General features: G+C 44.5%; 2 protein-coding genes across 6 annotated transcripts in view; one reads left to right on the plus strand and one right to left on the minus strand.

Annotated features, from left to right (window-relative positions):
* LOC136004688 (phospholipid-transporting ATPase ID-like) overlaps window positions 1–22,612 on the minus strand; it is an 87,650-nt gene that overhangs the window by 47,067 nt on the left and 17,971 nt on the right. For all 5 annotated transcript variants that reach the window (XM_065661422.1, XM_065661421.1, XM_065661425.1 and 2 more), the window contains exons 2-3: window positions 22,072–22,150; window positions 8,106–8,164 (exon numbers count right to left, since the gene is read on the minus strand). In XM_065661422.1, the coding sequence (XP_065517494.1) occupies window positions 8,106–8,164; window positions 22,072–22,114 (102 nt within the window). In that variant the 5' untranslated portion in view covers window positions 22,115–22,150. The remainder of the gene's footprint in view (window positions 1–8,105; window positions 8,165–22,071; window positions 22,151–22,612) is intronic.
* LOC136005187 (eukaryotic translation initiation factor 4E-like) lies at window positions 16,756–18,345 on the plus strand. The gene is given in 5 exon segments (XM_065662451.1): window positions 16,756–16,820; window positions 16,822–16,853; window positions 17,804–17,837; window positions 17,839–18,170; window positions 18,173–18,345. Coding segments are annotated over 5 exon segments (636 nt in total).

Here is a 22,612-nt window from a genome sequence, read left to right on the forward strand (position 1 = left end):
AAAAATCTCAGAGGGGGACAAGAAAAGAATGGGAGTGGTTTAGTTCAATTCCTGCCTTCTATTTCTGTCCATTAATTACGTCAGGAAAACCACTGAATGAACTAAAGCCATTCATTTTATTTCCTATTGCCATTAGCCATGATTAAAGCCCCAGACATAGCAGCTTCCAAAGGCTTAACTGCAGCAGTCTGGACACCCAATATTTTTTCCATACTAGTTCAGGATCATGATATTGTTTGACACACACTGTGTTTTGTGACACTGGCACACTACAGACCTCAGGGTAAAGACAAGGAGTATTATGGTGGATCTTCTCATTATTTTAGAATCTATAATCAAAACTAAGCACCAGAAAAGCGGAATTAGTCACAATCACTATGAAGATTTCTAGTTCAGCAAGTAACTTGTTCATGGCCCTCAGAGGCAAAACAAATATCAATATTAAATGATAAAAACAAACAAGGGAAAACTTCAGCCTTTCCAGTTCAAAGCTCTGCATTCCCACATCACTGATACAGTTGAAGCTCTGTGTAAGATATCATTTATGTTTTCTTGTAATACTCCAGGGCTGCACGCTTTGACAGCTCAGGCTCTCAGTTGGCTACAGGGAAATCTCAGTTGGCCTCTGCTCTTGATCTTGTGCTGCTCTGTGATGCTTAACACTATCACACCCTGTCACTCCCTTAGAGCTGTAATAGAGCCTGGCTGTGCGGCAGGAGGGGTATGATGGGAAACTCCAGCACTATGGTGTGTTAAACAGTCCATATGTAGCCACCATTTTATAAGCATCTGCCTTACCTCTTCTGTGCTGCCTTCAGTGAGGAACACTCCCATATAGGAAAAGTGATAAAGAGGAAATACTTTGGAAGCAGGAATTAAGTATTAAGAGGCTTTACCAAAACTTCTGGTTCTGCTACAGATTTACAAATATCAAACATACAAAGAAAAGCGGCTCTATGGGCCAAGCACGAAGATGAGAATCAGGAGCTTTAGACTTACTCCCAGGTTTGCCCTAGACTTCTGGTTGACTGTGGGCAACCCGTATGTGTGCTTGGGTCCTAAACAAATAAGCTCAAGTGTGGTTACCTACCATCAGCCTCAAACTCTCCAGATGCAAAGCTTGACATGAGAGCGACGTTGTTTGTGGGGGATGGATTATTCTCATCTGCTCTTTTCAGGGGCTAGATTCACACCTCCTGGAGGTGTGACTCCACCAAAATGCTGTCCCTAAGAATAGTGCTCATCGCACCACAGTTACACAAGTCCAGATCTGGTGGATGAGCTGTTACTTCGGGGGTGTTTTCAGAAGCCTGCCTGTGACGTCCGACCATGAGCAAAATTCAGCAGATGGCTCCTGCCTTTGTTCGTTGAGCAAACAAATCATCTCCTTGATGTGAAAATCACTGGAAATGAAAGACATTGCTGCTTTTGTGGCTAGATTACAGGGACTAAAGGGTGACACCTGGGAAAGGCAGGGTATGGCAAGGAATGGACCATCTGAATTTATAGCCCTGGCTCCATGACATATTAGTTTCTAGCAGCTGGACAACCTGGCCCAAAGCAAATTTTAGCAAACCCTTGGCAAAACCACGACACACAGCAATCCTGGGTAGCACAAAGTACAGCCTGATGAAGCAGCTGAGAAGCAGAGATGACTTTCCCAAGTGCTTTAATAAAAGCCTCGCAAAGTGCAGCAGGAGTGTGATTCAATGGCACTTTGTTTAAATGCAGCAGCGCAATTTGAAAGCAAGCAGCTACCCTATAGAGGGCTGCAAATATGATCAGGGACACATTTAATACACTCATGCAACAGTGCATGTGGTGCCATGAAGGCTTTGTTTTCATGAAGGAATATAGAATAGTGAGGTTTTTATCAGTTTTCAACCTACCAAGTTCGCTGCTTTGTTCCTGACAGTGAGCAGCAGTCCCAGCTCAACAGAAGACTGAAAAGGCCGACAGGACGTTGACGGGGTTCATCTGGTCCCCGTAAAGATCTCATCCTGACTCCCAGAAGTAAAAGACTGGCCAGACCCCAGAAATAAAAAGATCTGTACCCAACACATGATATTTTTCTTTTTTTACTTCTTTTTTCTTCTTTTCTTGCTTTTTAACAACTTCAAGAATTTCTTACATCTGTAACCCCTTGACCCCCTCTTGGCAGCAATAATGAAATGAATTCCAGGATCCCATCACACACGGGGTATTCCAGGAAAATCTCTAGGAAAATGTGGTCACTGGTTGTGTTTTTCTATGCTGTTCCTTCTTCCTGGTGTCATCCCATTACTCATTAACCCCCATTAATCATCACTGTGGTGAGTGTTCTCATCGTGGTGGTGCAGTCAAGGACATGGAGGCAGACAGAGGTGGCATGGCTTAACAATCTTACGCCATTGCTCACAGATAGGTCAAGTACAGGATCTAAAGGTCTTGTCTCTTAGTTGTCTTCTTCAACTACACCGACTTCTCCTTCCACTTTGCTGAAGCTGCTGCTGGGCAGGGGGAACTCAAGAAGCCAAGAAGACCACTGCTAAGTGGTGCAGAGTTGGCATACTCCAAACTACTGTACTCTGATTGTTAAGGTCTGACACAACCAGACTCCCAACCAGTATGGCAGAAGTTTTGTCTCCATGAAGTTGAAGCTAAGACAGAGAGTGGAGGACTCAGTCCAAAGGAGTCCATGGACCACACGGCAGCTCATGTCCGGTGCATCTCAACCTTTCTGTGCTTGTCAGGGCCCTAATATGCCTTAGTAGGCCTTGACCTCTCCTGGTATCTCCATCTGCAGTGCCTGTCCAGGACATCACTTAAGCCTCCAGCCTCTGCCTGAGCTATGCTGTAGGAGTACCAGCCTCTCGCCTAACATCTGTTCTAGTTTCCCAGGTGGACCTATTCAGCTCTGCCTCTTCTATGGACCTTGGACCTATGGTGTAGTCTTGTCTTCAGCCCTACCTCCGGTTGCCCCTGGCTGGGTTCCCTAGATGGACCTGGTTCATCAACTCCCCTTGTCTGGGATGGGCAGGACGGGCCCCATTACTAGCATCCTGCCCTCAACCAGATGCTGCAGGATTGCTGCTGATCCCCTTGTCAGTGAGGGCATTGCCTATGCTGGGGTCACCCTTAGCCAACAGCTCATCCCCTCTGACAGAGCAGCCCTGTTCTTGCTGCTCCCTGACAATGCTTCAGCCTGTCTTTGGGTGAATCCAGCTGACACCTTCCTAAATGCAGAACGAGCAGTGCTGGTTGCTGCTGCAACTGTTCCTTCCAGAGCTACTCAGGCCGCTTTTCACATGATCACACAACACTCCCTTCAGCCTTAAGCATGATGAATCCCGGGAAGCACTTGCAGGTTGAGACAGGAAAAGACAGCAGCTGTTGCCACCCTCCTGTCCACACTGACAAGGTCCTTCAGGGTAAGCCACCAGGCATCCTTCAGAGACTGAAGTACACAAGCACAAGAGGTGGAGCAGAGCCTGAGCACACTACCACAGCAACTTGCTCTCTAGTTGAACTTCAAAGAGATAAGAATGCAGCTGCTGAGCCAGCCCAGGGCAATGTGCATCAACCATAGGAGGTTATATACATCCCTCCTATTTCACTAGAGAATTCGTCAGGTGACCAGGGAGAACAAAAGCAGAGCCTTAAGCAGCCTCCTCTTCTGGTCCCATAGAAAGGATGCTGGTTTGGCCCTAGATCCTGATCCAAAATGAAATTTGTCATTGACTCATGGGCCTTGCATTTCCTCTCCTATTGTCTGAAAGCCAATTTCAAAGTTGTTTTCGCAGCCCTTTGTGATGTCCCAGTGCAGCTGTGCTAAATTCCAACGTGAAAGCAAAGAAATTAAAGGGAATGGGAATCAGAGCAAACATTAAAGGCCTTCAGAAGAGATTTTCTTCTGCAAAGTGTGATAGACAGAGAGCCCACGAGGTGGACCCACAAGGGACAGTCCCCTCTGCAGCTCAGTTGGGAACAGTGCAGACAGATAGAACAGCCTCAGATAAGAACCGTTATTAAAGCCCTTAAACCTTGCTGGACCATACCTGGCACCCTGCTTTACACTTTATTTCAGTCTTTACACAAGCAACTCTTTTACTGAAGTCAGGAAGGGTCTTCCTGTCTTCAATGTGAATAAACACAGGATAAGGACTTGAGTTTTCATTTTTACTGACCTGTACTGAGTCCGTGTTTTGCTGCACTGCCTTTTCATACCACTCTCTCACACTTGGTTTCTGAGTCATTCCTAGCTAATTCTGTGAGCTGGTGGGTAGCACATACCTTCGCACTCAGCCCTTCCAGTTAACTGAACAGCACTTTGTTTTAAAGTTTCTTTTATTTTTCTAGGTTATGGTGTTCTCGCTGTGCAGGATAAGGCCAAGGATGTCTGGCGTTGCTCTAGTCTGAGAGCTCTAGTTTCAGCTTCATTTTTCACACTGAGTCCAAATAAATCCTGACCTACCCAAGCACTGCCAGTGCTTGAAGCTGCTGTCCTTGACCACAGGACCTCCTGTTATTTAGTCACAGCAAAAATCATCAGGAGACATGCAAGAGGTTTTTTTAGATAAGAAAATCTTCCCTTATCCCCCCCAGTCTCTACTGCCTGTTCACACAGATGAAGGATACCACCCCGATCTTCCAGCCTTGTGTGACACATCTGATATGCCAAGGGTGCATTAGGTTCTGCCTCTGAAGCTGTCCTTCATTCTCACCATGAAGACCTTGTTAAGGTGATTTCTACTATATGCAACTCCTATGCACTTCTTAATCTCATCCCACCCTATCAGTACAGCCTCCTGCACTATCCAACCCTCCTGCCCAGCAGGTGCTCAGCTAAAGGGACACACTGCAATTTGGCATCTCATATATTTCCTCCCAGATCTGGGACACAGTTTGCCTTCCCAAGTCTTATCCAAGTCCAAGCCTGAATGATCAGGACATGCCCTTGCACGCACTGGCAGACACAGATTTCCATGGTGGAGCACCACGTTCCTGCAAAGCTGGTTTGAGCATCTCTGGAAGTCTTGCTTCATACCAGGAGGGCCAGCATACAGCAGCTGCCAGAACTGATGTCAGACTCCACACGCAATAGAGCTTTCAAGTCTTTCTCAGCTCCTTGCTTCTTGTTTCACAGATATCCTGTAGACTTTGCACTGGGAAGGGGCGATAACCATCATCTATTCATGGACAACGTAGCCACGTCTGATTGTACTTCTCCACTTCCCTGTTCTCACTGAGACTGAACTAGGACAAAGCACCTCTGTACCTTTGATCAATACCTACATAACAGAAACTCCTTTTAATGAAAGCCTGGAACACCAGCTGCAACTTACAGCCTGGCTGCAGCAGTAAGACAATACATTACACCTCTGTTTGCATTTTGCTTTCTTTTCTTTACTGGCCTTTTTCAGCAACAGCCTCACCCTAAGGAAACATACGTTGCCTCCCTTAGCTTTATTGCAAGAACCGGTTCTATGGATTTTATGGCTAACAGAGCCTTAACTTACCAAGTAAATTAAACCTCACTCCTGTGGCTTTCACTGTCTAAAATACTTTCAAAGCTTTGCTGTATTGTTTGTTTTTCCTTACAGTTTCTGGCCGTGGTCCCTTTTATCTGGCTGGAATACCTATTGGTGCAACCTTTCCTCTGCCTCAAAAGAAGACAAGTATGCAGGAGGACAAGGACTAGTGGTCCTTGCTGTGGGACTGAGAGCTGTAGTTCAGCTGTTCTCCTGGCCCTATAAGGAAGACTTCAAATCACTGCGTGGCTGCCCTTGTATGCTGAGTCTCATGTCACAAAGAGCTGAGCACCACAACGAAGAACAGACAGTACAAACACTTCTGTTGTTTGCTTGTATAAAGGTCAAATTAGAAAAAAAAAAGAGAGGGTGGGAAAACATACTGAGGGAGGACTGTGGCTGCAGCAGACAGAAGTTACTCTGTCTAGAAAATGTCAGCATGCTAAGAGGCAACTGAGACTAATAGCTGCCTGATCACACTAGGGCAGGCTCTGGCGTTCAGTCTTAGTCTCTCACTGAACCACATACTAACGCTTAGCAGAGCAACTCGACCATGTTAAGGCAAATCTGAACATGGGGAAGGGGCCAGGTTTGACCCTTTCAGTGAACTACAGGACTGGAAGAGCTAACTTTGAGGAGCATAATGCTTATGTTGATGGAAGAGTACCAGGAGACTTACCTCCCTTTTTGGCATCTCCAGAAGCACCCTGCAAGCTATAGCATGGGATATGAAGTAATTTATGAGCAAGGTTTGTCCTTTTCACACAACACGGTAATGTGGGTTTAACAAATTAAACTTTTGCCAGGACTTTGGAAATAAGAAGCATGGGACATGATGTGCACCCCTATACAGTTAGGGCAGTGCTTGTATCACCACCTAAAGTCTTCTAATACCTCATCACACACTCACCACTTCAAAGCTTCACTCCTTCTGGACAGTTTTCTGGATTTCCTAAACCTCAATCTACTCTGGACTTCAGAAATTGTAAGCCACAGCTGATTAAAATGAGGGGTAGTATTACTGAAACTTACTGTCAAGTTTTAACAGATTATATTGAGCTGGCTTTTTGGCTGCTTCCACTTTCACACCTAATTGATAGACTCTTATGGAAACCCTCCAGAGATCTTACGGTCCTCTCCTTAACTTTGGTTATTTGCAAATCATTGGGCATGTACGCAATGAGCTGGGAAGCAGTGATACATAAGTCAGCCTTAGAAATGGCTTTTCACAGAAATAGGCTCAGAACCAGAAGGGTTGCTTATTCTTCCTACCCTGACATCATTGTACATCTCCCTTCTGCTTTCTTGCCACACTGCTGCACATAGTCAACACTGCATTCAATGAAAGACCACAAATCCATATGTAGTGGCAATACCCACCCCAGTACATTACTGGAAGGTTCTGTGCAAATCAAATGCACTCTCCCAGTTTCTCACTAGGATTGATAAGGCATTCATGCTGCATAGTCCTTTACATATATTAACTATAATGCATTTCACATTCAGGACATATGAAATGTGTTCTGGGCCCAGGAAGTCTCTAACCTCTGTTGGGTAGGTCAGGGATGAAAGGTGACCCCTGAAAACCACCTAGTTCTTGTTGCCAACAGATCAGCTGCATCAAGATGTTTAGTCAAAGCTGTTGTCAAGTCAGACTTTCTATCTCACAAGAAATCACAGTGTTCTGAAGTGTTCATTTTTTTTCAATTTTTGCCAAAAAATACTTGTGATGTTCCTAAACCAAAACATGATTCAAAGGAGCTCCTGAGTAAAACTGAAGCATGGATTTCACCACTGGAATTCAGATATGCAGACGACAAAAATTCACAAAACACATCTTAATATTAGTTGAAATATCCAACTGAAAGAATACAGCTTCAGGATCACACCACTGAGACGCTGACCCTGCAGCCAGGCAGTACAGGTCCATTGGGTGAGCTTTCCCTTCTCCACATACAGTATCAGCAAATAGTCCACAGCCTTTGGAAGTCAAGTTGCCCAAGGGGGTCCCTGGCACTGTATCTTGGCAGATCTGGGTCACAGCCAATCCATATCAAGGTGCTTCTTGGAGTCACAGATTTCATGGTACAACTTAAGCATAAGTGGGCTGTTAAAGGAGTTGGAAATAAAGCTAGCAGGAAGCCACAAAGGCCAGATTCAAAACCTTCCTGCCAGAGAGGATTTCACTGTAAGAGCTGAGGAACTGACACATTTCCTTACATGTTTTACTTTAAATGAAGACACTTTTCCAACAGAAAACTGGCCCCAGGTTTCATTACTGAAAGGCCTTCGAGTCCGATCCTGCAAATGCTTTGACTCACAAATAGTTTTCTGGAAGTGTGTAAAGTCACCACCTTATGCTCTTCCAGCATTATATGCCCATTTGCAGTATTCACTCCAGAGACAGAGCTCCCTATGGTTGACTCAGCCATGAACCATCTCTGGCGGTTTACCTGGCACACGTCTGCCTAGTTTGGAGAGTTGTAGTTAGCATGCAGTCATGTCACCCCCCTTGAAACAACATTCAAGACATGAAACAGATGAGGGTACATCTGTGAGTACATCTGCATGGAACAACATATGTTGGTTACTTACAGCATATTCAAACTGCAGATTAAAATCCCGGTTGTTTGCTTGAAGTTGTCTCTCTACCTCTGTAAAGAAGAGGAAAAACATCAGGCATGCTTGCTGGTAAGCAAGTCAGTAGAGATGTGAATGAAACATCAGAAAGTGCAAGCAGAGCTGATGAAAGGTAATGTCACAGGAACTTGTGCTCTGGGCTAACAACCCCATGTCAGGCAAATGAAGAGGCTGGTGACACTGATAGAGCAGCACTGTGGATTGGTATCACAGCACACTTAAACCCTCCACTCACTGCAATGCCAGCATTGGTTTAACAGGTTGTTCAGCTTCTGGATAAGAATTAACACTTAACTAGTGGTGCTTACTACTCCTGCCCTGCTCCACCTCTTCCCCCTGAGGCCTCTGGAACTGCTGCCATAAGGCTACTGTTAGTGTCCTTTCTCCAGTACAAGTGAATTTCCTAGCATCATCCCACAGATGGGACATCACCACCATAGCTATCATGAAATTAAAAAGTACTGGAAGGGATTTCAAAAGACCATCAGATCTATCCTTTGCCTCCAGACAGTGTCGTGCCTGTCACTCCTAATAAATGTCCTAGAAAGCTTCAGTGATGGCTGCTGCTCAGGCTGCCTATTTCCAGGACTGCAGTGTCCTTCTCTTGGAGGCATTTTTTCTCCCACTATTTAACATAAAAGTCATTACTTCAATTTAAATAAATTGTATCTTCTCCTGGGATGGTCAAATGTGCTCTTCTACTCCCCCTCAGTTCCTTGTGCTACTTCCCCAGGACACAAAACACAGACAAGTTCACTGTGTATTTAAGGCTGTAATGCCTTACTGTAGCATTCTTTTCCCAAGGGTAAGTAACTCCAGTTTCTTCAGTCACTTTTTACGGGTCAATCAGAGGTAGCATCGCTCTTGTGGCTCTCCAGTGAGCTTCCCAGATAGTTCACCTCATTCTGGACTCACAGTGGCCAACGTGTGCCACAGTTTGCTGCTGAAGCCTTACCAAGCTGACCAAAGCGTAAGAGACACTCCACCTCTCTTGTAGACAATGTGTATGTGACATAGGAACTCAACTAGAAGTAGTTTAATATCCTTAGGCACCACCAGCACACAGTTGATGGCCCTCCAGAATATGATCCATTTTGCCAGACACTTTCTGGCAGAGCTAATGCCTCATCAAGCAATGTGAATCTGTCATTTGTCCTTGCTGAACTTCACCCAAAGTTTTTCAGGCTATTTCTCCAGCTAGCCAGTTCTAATCCTATCTTTCAGGGTGCTTTTGGCTCCTGCCAGCATGGTGCCATTTGCAGATTTGCTAAGTGTGTTCTTTGTTATGCAAGCCATGATGCAGAAGAAAATACTGAGTACCAGACTCAGTATACATCTCTGATGTATCTCTCAAGTTTCTTAATCAGTCATCGATAACTATTGTCGGTGCATTTTGTTTTCCAGTATTCACCATATGGTGATTCTGCCTCAAGCAAGTATCTCCAGTTTACTTGTAAAAATGCCACAAGTGAGAGTCAAGCTACATGACAGTTATCTAAGGCTTTTCCTCTAGCCCTCTGGCTACTGCTAATACAGAATTCGTTTGGGTTTATTGCAGTTTTTCATGGCTGCTGACTGTTAATCATCTCTTCCCCACAAACACACTTATAGTTACTTTGAAGTGGTTAATAGATTATTTTAACCTTTACCAAGAAGCCAAGCCAACATATCTATAATTGCCCAAGTTTTCTTTTTTCCCTGTTTCAAGACAGATGCTACACTTGCTCTCTTCCCTGTCTTTCGAACTTTACCTGTCTCTGCATCGGAAACTCTCAAAGGCAGCCTTGCTCCAAGCTACGCTCCACCCCTCCTAGCCAACCTATTCCCACTCTGTTTCAGTGCAAAGCCTTCCACCTTCTCCTGTCCTTCTGGCAACTATTATGTTAGATGTCTAAATAAAAATAAAACAACAGAACAACACAACAATCGATCCCTACCTCCCCACCTTCATTCCTCCAAAAAAAGACATTTCCCAAATTTCTTAGCATTATTTGCTACGCTTCCTTTCACTGAGTAGCAGACATAAGCCATCTTTGATTTCCCTCTTACTAGGAGCATTACAGAACCCTAGAGATCCCAACTCTTACAGAACAGCTTTTATTGCCCTTTACATATAGAATTATAGAATCATAGAATGCTTAGGGTTGGAAAGGACCTTAAGATCCTTGATAGCTTTTTCTTGCTTTAAGAAAAGCAAGATGAGCTCTTTCTTGCCTTTGCCACACAGTTTGTGCTGGATAAAACAAGCTGCTTTGCACCTTCTAGGGGCATCCTCTCTCTGCCTGAAGTGAATGAGGAGTCTGTGATTTTTCCACTTCACTCACCCTTCTAAACCTTTCCCTGGAAGATGGTAACTTTCACCTGCCTCTCATATCAAGTATTTAAGGAAGCAACAGCTCTGCTTAACTCTCCCTCAACCCCAGATTTTCTTCCCATGAGAGCTCAGTTACTAGTTCTTCACATTTACTGAAGATTTCCTTCTTGAAGTCTATTTTAAACACTTTGCTATTGTCACTCTTTCCTAAGTATCATACCATCACTTCATAATCATTCCTGTTTACACTCCCTCCTGCTTTCACCAGGCAGCTCCTCCCTGTTGGAGGGAAGCAGTTCCTCTCTAGCTCCAAAAAATTACCCACCAAAATGCTGTGCCAGCTGCACAGGTCCTGTTCCCATAAGTTCCTATCCAACTCTGCCTCTGAATAGCTAGAATTCTTCGTTTATCACCATTCCATGTTTCTCAGAAAACTATGTTTTGTTTTGTTTTGGTTTGGTTTCTTTCACAGAGCACTTTCCTTCTTGGTTTGCTATGCCTGTCTTTACCCTTGTAGCATTACTCAGAGATATGCAATTTGTTCATCTCTTTCTCCATGCTGGATCTCAGCACACAGACATACAAGGAAAACCTCTGTTACTGTTCCAGAATAAAGAAATAATTCTTTTCTATTAATATTCCAGCCTCATGAGTTATCTCAGCACGTGTCTATTACACCTATTAAATGATGTGTTAAGAAATCTAGTTCTTCCTGTTTATTCACTCTTGCATTAGCAAGCGTCTAAGCTGTTCAGTGCATTGAACTTCTATCCTTCCTCCTTTCCTTCCAATCACCCTATAAGTAAAACATCATCCCTAATTCTTAAGCCCTTTTCCAGATCACCATTGTTTTTGTCTCTGTGAACTGTTTGCATCAAGGCCTCAAATTACAAATGTAAAGCTTTATTAAGCAGGTAAACGTGGTTTTCCCCCTCTTCTGGCACATCTAGCTGTGTCGGGAGTTTTCGAATCAGGTCCCATCTGCCCCAACTCGGTGATTCAGACCGACCACAGAGGCTTCATTCAAGACCTTCAAAGTGCTTAATCCTTCACTGCTTTCCTCAGACACATTTTTCTCATCTTTCACAATAGGGAGAACAATGTACATAGAGATCAGAGTAACTTGTCTGGTGTCCCAGAGGAAAACAGAAGCAAAGCTAAAGAGGTCTAAGCTTGCAGGGCTTCATCTATTGTGTTACGTGCCCTTTCAGGAATTTTTCTGAGAGCAACCAGTATTATCAAAGCAGTCAAAAGATAAAGCTATTTGTTAAAAACAGAACTTCCCAACACTCGCACATTTCCTCCCATACAGTAAGTGCTACTCTTTTCCCTTCCCCAGGGTCTCCAAGTCTAGTCCTGGAATAAACAACGCAGAAAAGATAAACGGCTTTAATGTAAATAGGAATAGATGACAAAGCTTGAAAACCTACCAGGCTAGAGAGGCACATTCACAGAGCCCAGGCAGAGGCAAAGCTGTTTGCATTCATCATGCTCTTAACTGGACTAGCACAGGCAAACCAAAGACCTGCAGCAATGAGCTGAAATGAAAGCCTGATTCTCACAGGGGACACCACCACTGTCCATGTTGCTCCCAGCCAGCAGGCCTGCCCAGCTGCCTCACCAGAATGAGCTACAGAAATGCATGACGGACAGAGAGGCACAAAGACATCCAGAACTGCTAATCTAGGCTAGAGCCCTTTGGGTACCTATTCCATTGCCAGCACATGAGACACAGGGCACGGCAGAGCCTTGGCATCATGCATCAGCTTCTGAAAGGCTTTAAGGTCCTCAATGACTTTCTCTTTTCTGTAGGCAGGGCAGCCCTCAAGGGGACTGCACGCAGAAACAGAAATCCATGTACTACTGGCAGCAGCTGGATATGCCCGAGCAACTTTGCTCTTCCCAGCTCACTGGGGGAGTGAGGAGCCATCCTCCTTCCTTAGCCTGCTCCAGGGTGCATGTGGCCATGGAAGAGGCACTTAACACATGCATTCAAATTCAAGGCCCTCACATGGCCCCAGAAACAAAGAACATGTATATCTGCTCCAGTGAGGAAAGGAGCCTGGCTTGTCACCATGGGGAGAGATGCACTCTCCAAGAGGAATGGCTTTTATGTGAGACACACAAACAGCTGCAAAGAGTTTACGGGTAGCACAGAAACATGAAGCAGTTCACGTTAAGCAGGGATCTTAAAAACAACAGCAAATGAAACTTACTCAAAGTATTGCCCTCCTGTAACTGATCACACAGTACCCAAGGGCAGGTTTTCTAAGACAACCCATTCCTGAAGGCTCCAGCTGTGAACCTAGTTCAAAACTGAATGAAGTCTCTGGCCTGCTGTAGCCATCCATCTCCCCCAGAGGCAGCGTAAAGAAGGCCAAAATACAAGGAATTTTCATTTTCCTTACTGGATAACAGCCAACACCTTTGGTTAAAGCAAGAACCACCACAGTGAATTGCAAAGGGCACCTCATCCAACAGCATCAGCAAGCATGTCCTCAGGCTAAACCAAAGGAGAACCACCACTGACCACATGCACAGGGCAATGCTGCCTCAGTGGTTTTACCCTGCTGTTGTGCCTCCTAAACCAGCAGTTCTCAACTATCAAGACAGACAACTCTTGATTGTTTCTGGAACTGTTTGGACTGAAATAAAGCCTCTTGGATGATCACAATAAACAAAAAACTAGGAAAAGTCAAGCATTGCACCAGCTTCACCTGGGAACCACAGCTTGGGGTAATTTGGCTGTAGATCCAGGCATGCATGTCTTATCATGCCCTGTTGATTCTGAAAGCATTGAGGAAAAAGGGAGGGGAAACCTGAAGGGCTATCAGATGAGAAGTTTTTAATTTCTTGAAACATTTTTATATCTCTAAGCAACTCAAACTTTCAGCTTTTGCAAACTCCAGTCACAAATCACTGGAAAGAAGGAATGGGGTCTGTGCTCCAAGTTATCATTTCACTGCCACTGAAAACTATTTTAGATTATTCATCAGTGGAAACTCAGTGTACATAAATATGGCTTAGTGCCCAGTTCCTGGTCAAACCACTGAGACCAACTCACTGGGAAAGTGGCTGTTTTCTCAGGCAGACAGATTTAGGAGCTAAACCACAGAATAACATCTGCATTTAATCAAATTAAACCCATGCCAAAAATCAGCTATAAATGTAACTGGCTAGCCCACCAGCTTAGGACTGCTGCATGGAAAAGTCCTGCAAGAGGTTAGATTCAAGATCTGGTCAGACAGCCTGGAAATTTGTTTCTGGTTTATGCTAAGGAGCATGTGCCAAGAGCAATGCTTTCAGCAGGCTGTTGGAGAGGTTTTGTAGGTACTAAGTCTTGAGGCTCCAAGAAAGAGGAGGTTAAGATCTGTCTGGTTTTGCCAAGTCATATACAAACTAGGCCCTGATACCTCATGCATGAAAGGAACACAGCCCAGTTAGGGGATAGCCAGCGTAACTAAGACTGACAACAGAACAGAGACAACATAAACTGTGTAAAAACGATAATCCCCACTCCACCCTTTAAACAAGTGACCTCAGGAGCATGAACGCTCTTCTGGACCAGCTGCAGAGTGGCATCCAGGGGCTGGACTCATCTCCCCAGCTTCTCTTGTAGAGTGGTTCTTAGCAAAGCTATTAACCTTACCAATACCACGCTGCAAGAGCTGAAAAACAGTTATTCTGCTCCCAAGGGCACATATCTGACCTTCCTGTGACTGTAATTCAGTTCTCTCCTGCCACAGGCTACAAGCAGTCTCAAAAGACCTCCACCAGTTGCAGCATGTTTCTTGTTTCAAATCTCATGAAGTGTCTCCTTCCAGCTCCTCCTACCCCATCTCCCCCCTGATTCTATTGACCCTACTTTTGGGTACCTCATCATCACTGCGTGACCCAGCCTTTGGTATCACTTCTCAGCAATGGCACAAGTGCCACCTTGCATCTAGCACCCAGGAGATCACCCATCCCTTCACTAGCAGAGAATCCTGATCCTTTTTCAGGTCTTTGCAAGACCATTATTCTGTGTGCACAAATACCTGAAACCCACCACAGTGTGTCAGTATCTCTATCTTCTCCTCAAAAAAGAGGGTGTTCATTGAAAGGCAACCCCATGGGAGAGGGCAAGTTATATGTCTATTGTATTAGGCAACTAAAATCGGTGTTCCGATTTGGCAAGCTAATAGCCAAAATCTCCTTGTACCTTAAAGCAATAATTGCTGCTTTTTTCAATCATGAGGGGTAAAGGAACCACGCAACAAGTTTCTCCATTTATATGTGCTGTACCTGGGTAGAGTCACTACCATTGGGTTAAAGAGAGCAGGATTATTTTTTATAGCGGTGATATCACCAGATTTCACATTCATAATACAGTGGTACCTTGCTGGGAACAGAGCTGCACTGAGTGAACTGTACCCAAAACCAATGCCACGGATCTTAACCCAGGAAGTCAACATTTGCTAGGGATCAGAGGATATGTGGGTGAAGGGATGAGCTGTACAACAGGTCTGAGGCTCACACTGGCTAGAGATCTACTTTTCACAGCTGGTCGGGGACAGAAACAGAAGCAGAACCCTCGTTACCCAAGTGTCAACCTAACGCTGCAACCTGCCTGGTGCCAGTGTGCCTGCTGTTCTGCAGCACGAAACCAAAGCCCATCCCTGCCCTGAACTGCAGCCAGAGCCTGGCAGGGTGCAGCAAGCGTGGCTGGGGCAGGAGGAGCCGTGAGAACCCAGTGGGATGAAAACGGGCAAGGGGAAGGTCACAGCCAAGCCCTGCTTGGAGCAGGAACATGCTCAGCTGCCTGGCAAACAAACGTGGTTTTTACTATTGACTCAAAAGAGGGGCTCTCGAGGGCTCCATGTTCCAAAACCTTGCTTTTTTCACACGTAGATGCCCCTTTCCTATGGAGCCTCTCTGGCTGCTGTGGCTGGGGAGGATTTATGCTGGCAATCACATGCATTTTCGTCTCTGAAAAGGAGGAGCTTTCACTGAATATGAGGGATTTACTTAAAAAAAACCCTGCACCAAACCGATCCAGAGACACCGCCATAAATGGGTTTAGCCCATTTAACCCATACACTTTTGTGGTCATCAGACTGCGTCTTTGGTGCCTGGTGCAGAGCTCAGCATTCTGCTAGCACTAAACAAACGCCACGTGGCAACTGGAATTTCTCACACAGGTAAAACATTTCACATGCTCCTGGTATTAATGCAAAATTATTTCTTTTCTGTCATCACTAACAAAATACTTACTTAGGAGAGGTATTGACATACCTTCGTTTTCATACAGCGGATACAAGGTCTGAAATCAGAAACCTCGGGGGTGAGCTGGAATTACTTCTGCCTGAGGCCCAGTAATATTAACATAATATTTGGCATTATATCCTGATGGTTTTCTAAAGCAGTATTTGATATTATCACCATAAGGAGAGAGAAAACATGAAATGAGAGCTCAAAAAGGACGCCTCAGAGTGTGTACAACACTCGTGTTCAAACAGCACTTTTAGGACACAGGCATGGAAGAAGCGCTAGATAAACTTAAAACAGAAAATATTCCCTTTTAGGTTATTCTGGGGAGTGATAGAGGCTACTTTCCCTTTCCCTTTCCCTGTTTCTTGCAATAATACCTGTCCTGGTTTTCCTTCACTTCCTCCTCCCATTGATGTCTCACCAATTGCTTTGGCTTCGGGCAAGGTGGGGGACTCAACACATCTCAGAACTGCCTTGCAACAGATTATTTCTCAAGAAGCATCTACGTCCTTTCATGTCTGCTTTCAGTCCGCTTCAGAATGAAAGTGTGTTTTTTTCCAAATATATTAGCAGTAGAAACTGTTTCTTCTTCATTTTGGAAAGCTTTAGATTTTTTTTGTTTCTTTTTCAGATTTGGGTTAGAATTTTGAATCACTTCGTATCCTGGTTTTGTCATTGTAGTTCACAATATTTTGATGAATATCAGCGTGCCAAACAAAGCAGCTGAAACAGTTACTTGTTTTTGTTTTAAAAACTAGTCTGACAGTGACTGGCTGGCACATATAATTTCCTTTACTAGAAAACAGTATCTCCTAGACATGTCAAGCCACAGCTTGACACAATTGCACATGTTGTTAATAACAGCAATACACAGTGATAGGAAGCGCTGCAAAAATCATACAAATAAATACAGTTCTGAAATTAACTTTGAGAAGTTTTCGTATTCACAGTTATTTCCCTCACGGGAAATTATGTAAAAATAAATATATTTTCCATACTCAGTGTCTGCTGTGGTAGAACATTTCCACAGGACGATCTAAGATGGCAACAGTGGAACCAGAAACAACTCCCAGCCCTCAGCCTTCAGAAGAGGAGAAAACTGAGTCGGGAGGTTGCCAGCCCTGAGCAGTATATTAAGCATACAGAATCACAGAATCACAGAATCCCAAGGGTTGGAAGGGACCTAAAAAGATCATCTAGTCCAACCCCCCTGCAAGAGCAGGGTAACCTACAGTACATCACACAGGAACTTGTCCAGGCGGGCCTTGAATATCTCCAGTGTAGGAGACTCCACAACCCCCCTGGGCAACCTGTTCCAGTGCTCTGTCACTCTTACAGTAAAGAAGTTCTTCCTGATGTTAACGTGGAACTTCCTATGCTCCAGTTTACACCCATTGCCCCTTGTCCTATCACTGGATATCACTGAAAAAAGCCTAGCTCCATCATCCTGACACCTACCCTTTACATATTTGTAAACATTGATGAGGTCACCCCTCAGTCTCCTCTTCTCCAAGCTAAAGAGACCCAGCTCCCTCAGCCTCTCCTCATAAGGGAGATGTTCCACTCCCTTAATCATCTTTGTGGCTCTGCGCTGGACTCCTTCAAGCAATTCCCTGTCCTTCTTGAACAGAGGGGCCCAGAACTGGACGCAATATTCCAGATGCGGCCTCACCAAGGCTGAGTAGAGGGGGAGGAGAACCTCTCTTGACCTACTAACCACTCCCTTTCTAATGCACCCTAAGATGCCATTTGCCTTCTTGGCCACAAGAGCACATTGCTGGCTCATGGTCATCCTCCTATCCACCAGGACCCCCAGGTCCCTTTCCCCTTCACTATTTTCCAGCAGGTCAACCCCCAACCTGTACTGGTACATGGGGTTGTTCTTCCCCAGATGCAAGACTCTACACTTGCCCTTGTTAAATTTCATCAAGTTTCTCCCCGCCCAACTCTCCAGCCTGTCCAGGTCTCGCTGAATGGCAGCACAGTCCTCTGGTGTGTCAGCCACTCCTCCCAGTTTTGTGTCATCAGCGAACTTGCTGAGGGTGCACTCAGTTCCCTCATCCAGGTCATTGATGAAAATATTAAACAGATACGCTACAAAACAGATGGACACACTGTTTTTTAAAATGACAAGAGCAAAACTCGGCAAGCAAATCTTCGTCTTATCTTGAGGTTTGATACTGTTGAAGACTTTTGGGCTTTATACAACCATATCCAGCTCTCTAGTAATTTAATGCCTGGTTGTGACTGCTTGCTCTTTAAGGATGGGATTGAACCCATGTGGGAAGATGAAAAGAACAAGCAAGGAGGACAATGGCTAACTGCACCAAACAAACAGCAGAAGCGAAGTGACCTTTATCTCTTCTGGCTAGAGACATTGCTGCGCCTTACTAGGGAGGCATTTGGTGACTACAGTGATGATGTATGTGGTGCTGTTGTTAATGTTAGAACTAAGGGTGAAAAATAGCAATATGGACAGCTGAATGTGAAAACAGGGATGCTGTTACACACATAGGGAGAGTATACAAAGAAAGATTAGGACTTCCTCCAAAGATAGTGATTGGTTATCAGTCCCATGCAGACACAGCTACTATGAGTGGCTCCACCACTAAAAATAGGTGTGTTGTTTAAGAGAACACCTTCTGAGTATTCTTCAGAGGAGACTATATCAAGCAATTGAGATTTGGGAGCTGAACAAAAGCCTCTTCAAAAGCAGAGGGGACTACATTTAGATTTGATTTCCATCTAAGTGCTGCTAAGATTTGTGAGAAGTCTCATTTGCCTTTGTCTTGTACTTCTGTGTTCCATCTTTATTTTTTTTTCTTTTTTTTTTTTTTTTTTGTCCTCTATTTTGGCTGAAGTAACCATTTCCAATCAGAACTTGAGTACACTTCACCCCTCAATTCATTAATATCCTGGCCCACTCTGTAATAGGTTGATAGAAACATTACTATTACAAGGGAAAAATAATTGTTTATCCACAGTATTGAGAAAAGAATTTTCTATACCTGCAGGAAATAACTCTGTTTTACATTTACATTGTATGCAGTAACATTTGCTGGTTTGGAAAAAAAGAGTATGGTGCATACAGTTTTCTAGCAATTTTTTTTTGTACAGCATCACCTTTGCTGTAACCTATGCTGATGGCTGCTACATTAATCTATTTGTTTTTCCTATTTGATAACATTAGTGATATTCTATGATTCTGACATTTCCTATTAGATCTGAATGGGGGTCTCAGATGGCAGCCGGGCTTTATGTCTGTAGAGCCAGACTTGAGCTGTCTTCTCCATAGGGAGCTGCTCCCCTGCCAAACTCTGCCCAGAGATGTTCAAAACCCAACCCAGCTACTCTGAAGGGCAGGCTGTCCCTAGCAGGAAGAACTGAAACCCAGTGGAGCTTTCCCAAAGCCCTGGCTCAGTTTATATCCATCCTCTTCCTCCTACAGTGCCCCTAGGCTGGGCTTTTGGAGATGAAGCTGCAGCAATGACTGCTCTTGCCATGGACTGGAAGCACACACCTTGAGATAAGTTTATTTGTGTAGACGAGTTCTCCCTGTTCCCTGTTTCTGTTTGGTTCATAGATAGTACTCGGCCATTTCCATCCGCAAGGTACAAAGCTACAGTGCTGAGTTAAGCTGCTTTGGGATCAAGACAGTGAGCACATTCCACATTTATCAGCCATCACCGAGGCATGATCCTTATTTCTTCCCACACACACCATGAACCAAAAGTGTCCCCATTCCTCTCTGTTTTGTCAATGTTCATTGTAGGTTAACCTCGGTGTAAAGGATTTCAGGCATCTTTTACAGAGAAATACAGCCTCTGCTTATCTAAGAATTGTGCTTCCCCACTTCAGCTTGAAGAGGTTCATAAGGTTTGGTCATCTAGGAGCTGGTTTCCTCCAACAGTGTTTGTGCGTCTGACATGATATACACAGCTAAGTTTTACTTACATCCTTGGTTACTTGTATAAAGAACATCTGCATAAAAACTCTTTATCTCCAAGAAATTTAGAGGATGTAACCAGTCTTGTTAAACCATGCTTATCCTGAAAAACTCTCCCAGTTTTGCCTGCATCCCAGCTCATGCGAAAACAGACATGTCATGTTAGGGAGAAACAGAAAAATATCACTGTTCTCATGGAAGCAATTCTAATCCCAGTTTCAACAGCTGATGCTTGAGGCAACTCATCCCCTCCCATGGAAGTCATACCATGGTCATGGCTCTTCTATAGGCTAACTGTCATTCAGCTTTGTTTTTAGAAGAGAGATACGGTCTTCCCATCAGCAGTACTGTCCCTCCAACGAGTGCATGGGATATTCCCTGGCTCTCAGGCAGCACAGTCCTACAGACTTCTCCAAAACAAAGGCTTATAAGCTGTTGGACTAAAATAGCACTTCAAACCTGGCACTTATTCCAGTGAAATGTTTGCAAGGAGCAATCGCAGCTTTTGGGCTGCAAGGAAAAAGAATTAAATGGGAAAGAAAAAAATGCTCCTTTAGCTTCCTGTTATGGAAGCTCATCATTCCATGATCACCCCAGCTTCCCTTATCCTTCTCTGAACTTCCTTCAGTTTGAATTCATCAGTTTTGAACTGGTGATAAATATGTGCATAAATGTGAAAATAAATCATTTTCCCCTATAAATTGTGGAGTTTACATCTAGGAAGATCTGAGTTTCTTAGGCAGTTGGCTGAAAGAGGTGCTGAACATATTCTAAAACCCGAGGACAGGCAAAGCTCAAAACTTTCCTAATACAGCAACATAATCTTTCTGATAATCAGAACAGTTATTGCTTTACAAGTGGAGATGCCCTGGGTGGACAGCGGCTCATAGACAAGCCTGCGCTTCCTCATTTCCAAAACCAAGATGGAGAAAGAGACCTGGTGCTGGGAGAGATCATTCCCCAGGAGCAAAAAACCTCCTCTTCTGGGACTATCAGAGCAGTAAACGGATGCCCCTGTCTTAACACCAGGGTTCACAGTCTGCCCTGTGCCAGGAAGGGGAAATAGCAGGACAATTGCAAAAATAAACCCTTAGGAAAAAGCTATTCAGTCTGCTGAGCTCAAAGAGGTTGGGAAAAAATAACTTCATGCCAAAATATGAGTAGGGCACTAATCTCTGTGTTCATCAAATACAGGGAGAAACACCCTGGAAAGGAAAGGCTAGAGACTTTTCCTCTTCACAGTGCCTGCAGACCTGGTTCCCTGACCACAGATCACACCCAGGGCCTGGAGGCAAAGTGACAGAACATGAGACTTAGTTCAGTGGCTCCTGCTGCAAAGTCTAATGAAGATGCACCCTAACAGGCTGTAGGAAGCTAGCCCACTTCAAAGATACACTTAGTAGCCCTCCTGCAGGACTTCCTCCAGGTGTTCATCTTTTCAGGGATTTCTGCTGAAAAGGGAGGTTGCGCTGCAGAGAATGACTGCTCCTACCTTCACACCCGTTTATTTGGATGTCATATGGACCTCACATGGAGAAATTATCAGCACTGGCAAGAAAACCACTAAACCATGTCCCTAAGCACCACATCTACACATCTTCTAAATGCCTACAGAGATGGTGACTCCACCACTTCCCTGCACAACCTGTTTCAGTGCTTCACAATCCGTTCAGTGAAGATTTTTTTCCTAATATCCAATCTAAACCCACCCTTATGCAACTTGAGGCCATTTTCTCTTGTCCTATGACTAGTTATTTAGGAGAAGAGGCTGACCCCCACCTCACTCCATCCCCTTTCAGGCAGTTGTAGAGAGCTATAAAGTGCCCCATGAGCCTTCTCTTCTCCAGACTAAACCCCCCAGGTCCCTCAGCCATTCCCCATCACACTTGTGCTCCAGACCCTGCACCAGCTCCATTGCCTTTCTCTGGACCTGCTCCAGCAACTCAATGTCTTTCTTGTAGTGAGGGGCCCAGAACTTGACACAGTTTGTGGAGTACATCAACACGTTTCATCATCAAAAGACTGCATTAGACCTTCACACTAACTTGCTTCTAGCATGTTTTACAACCTGCTTGGGGGAGGGCAGTGTGCATTGCTCACCCATGACTCCCCAAGAAGGTCTTTGTAGGAGAAACACCAAAGCACAACATCCCCAAGCCACTTATGTGCCATGACAGAGCACAAACAGCAGCCTGTTCTGCTGCAGATGTGCCCCCATTCACTAGCACACGGTCCACACACTCATCAAGGTAGTATGAAATGCAGGAAAAGTAAATTAAGTGTTTCTTCCCTTGCCTGCTCTGCAGGTGTAAGACATGGTCCCAGACACGATCTCAAGGGCTCACACGTGTGCTATATTTACATTCCTTAGTTTGCCACCAGTAACAATGTCTTTACCAGACTGCACTCACCTCTCAGTTTCTTCTTTCCCAATTTTAATCCAAATAGAGACATCCCAAAACTTTATTTTAGTCCAAATCCATGGAACTTCTGCAAGAGAAAAGAGACAGTAATTCACAATGGGGTTTTCTATCCCACAGCATGACATGATGCCACACACATATGTGATTCTGTACCCATAAAACGGGAAAATCAAACTCCTAAGCACAGTGGCCAACAGCTACAGTTTATCACATAGCATGTTTTAAAATGCAAAACCATCTCAGGTTTGCAAGTTGCACTGCATCAGTGTGGGCTACCTTACCTAGGACATTTTGATCAGTTAATCTTCTGACATGACACAAAGAAGGCGTCTGTGAAGCAGAGACTGAAAAATATATTCTTACAACCTTGGTCTGATGTGATAAGGAGAAATACACGCACAGAGCTTGTCCTTAAGGTGCAAAGGAGCTGTGTGATTACCCAGGGCAAGACCAGCCTCCCTGAAGAGGAGGAAGCAGCAGGAAACACTGGTTTCCTGTACATCTGCCTGTGCTCAACATGTGCCGGCTC

This window comes from Lathamus discolor, chromosome Z (genome assembly GCF_037157495.1).
Source record: "Lathamus discolor isolate bLatDis1 chromosome Z, bLatDis1.hap1, whole genome shotgun sequence".
NCBI lineage: Eukaryota > Metazoa > Chordata > Aves > Psittaciformes > Psittacidae > Lathamus > Lathamus discolor.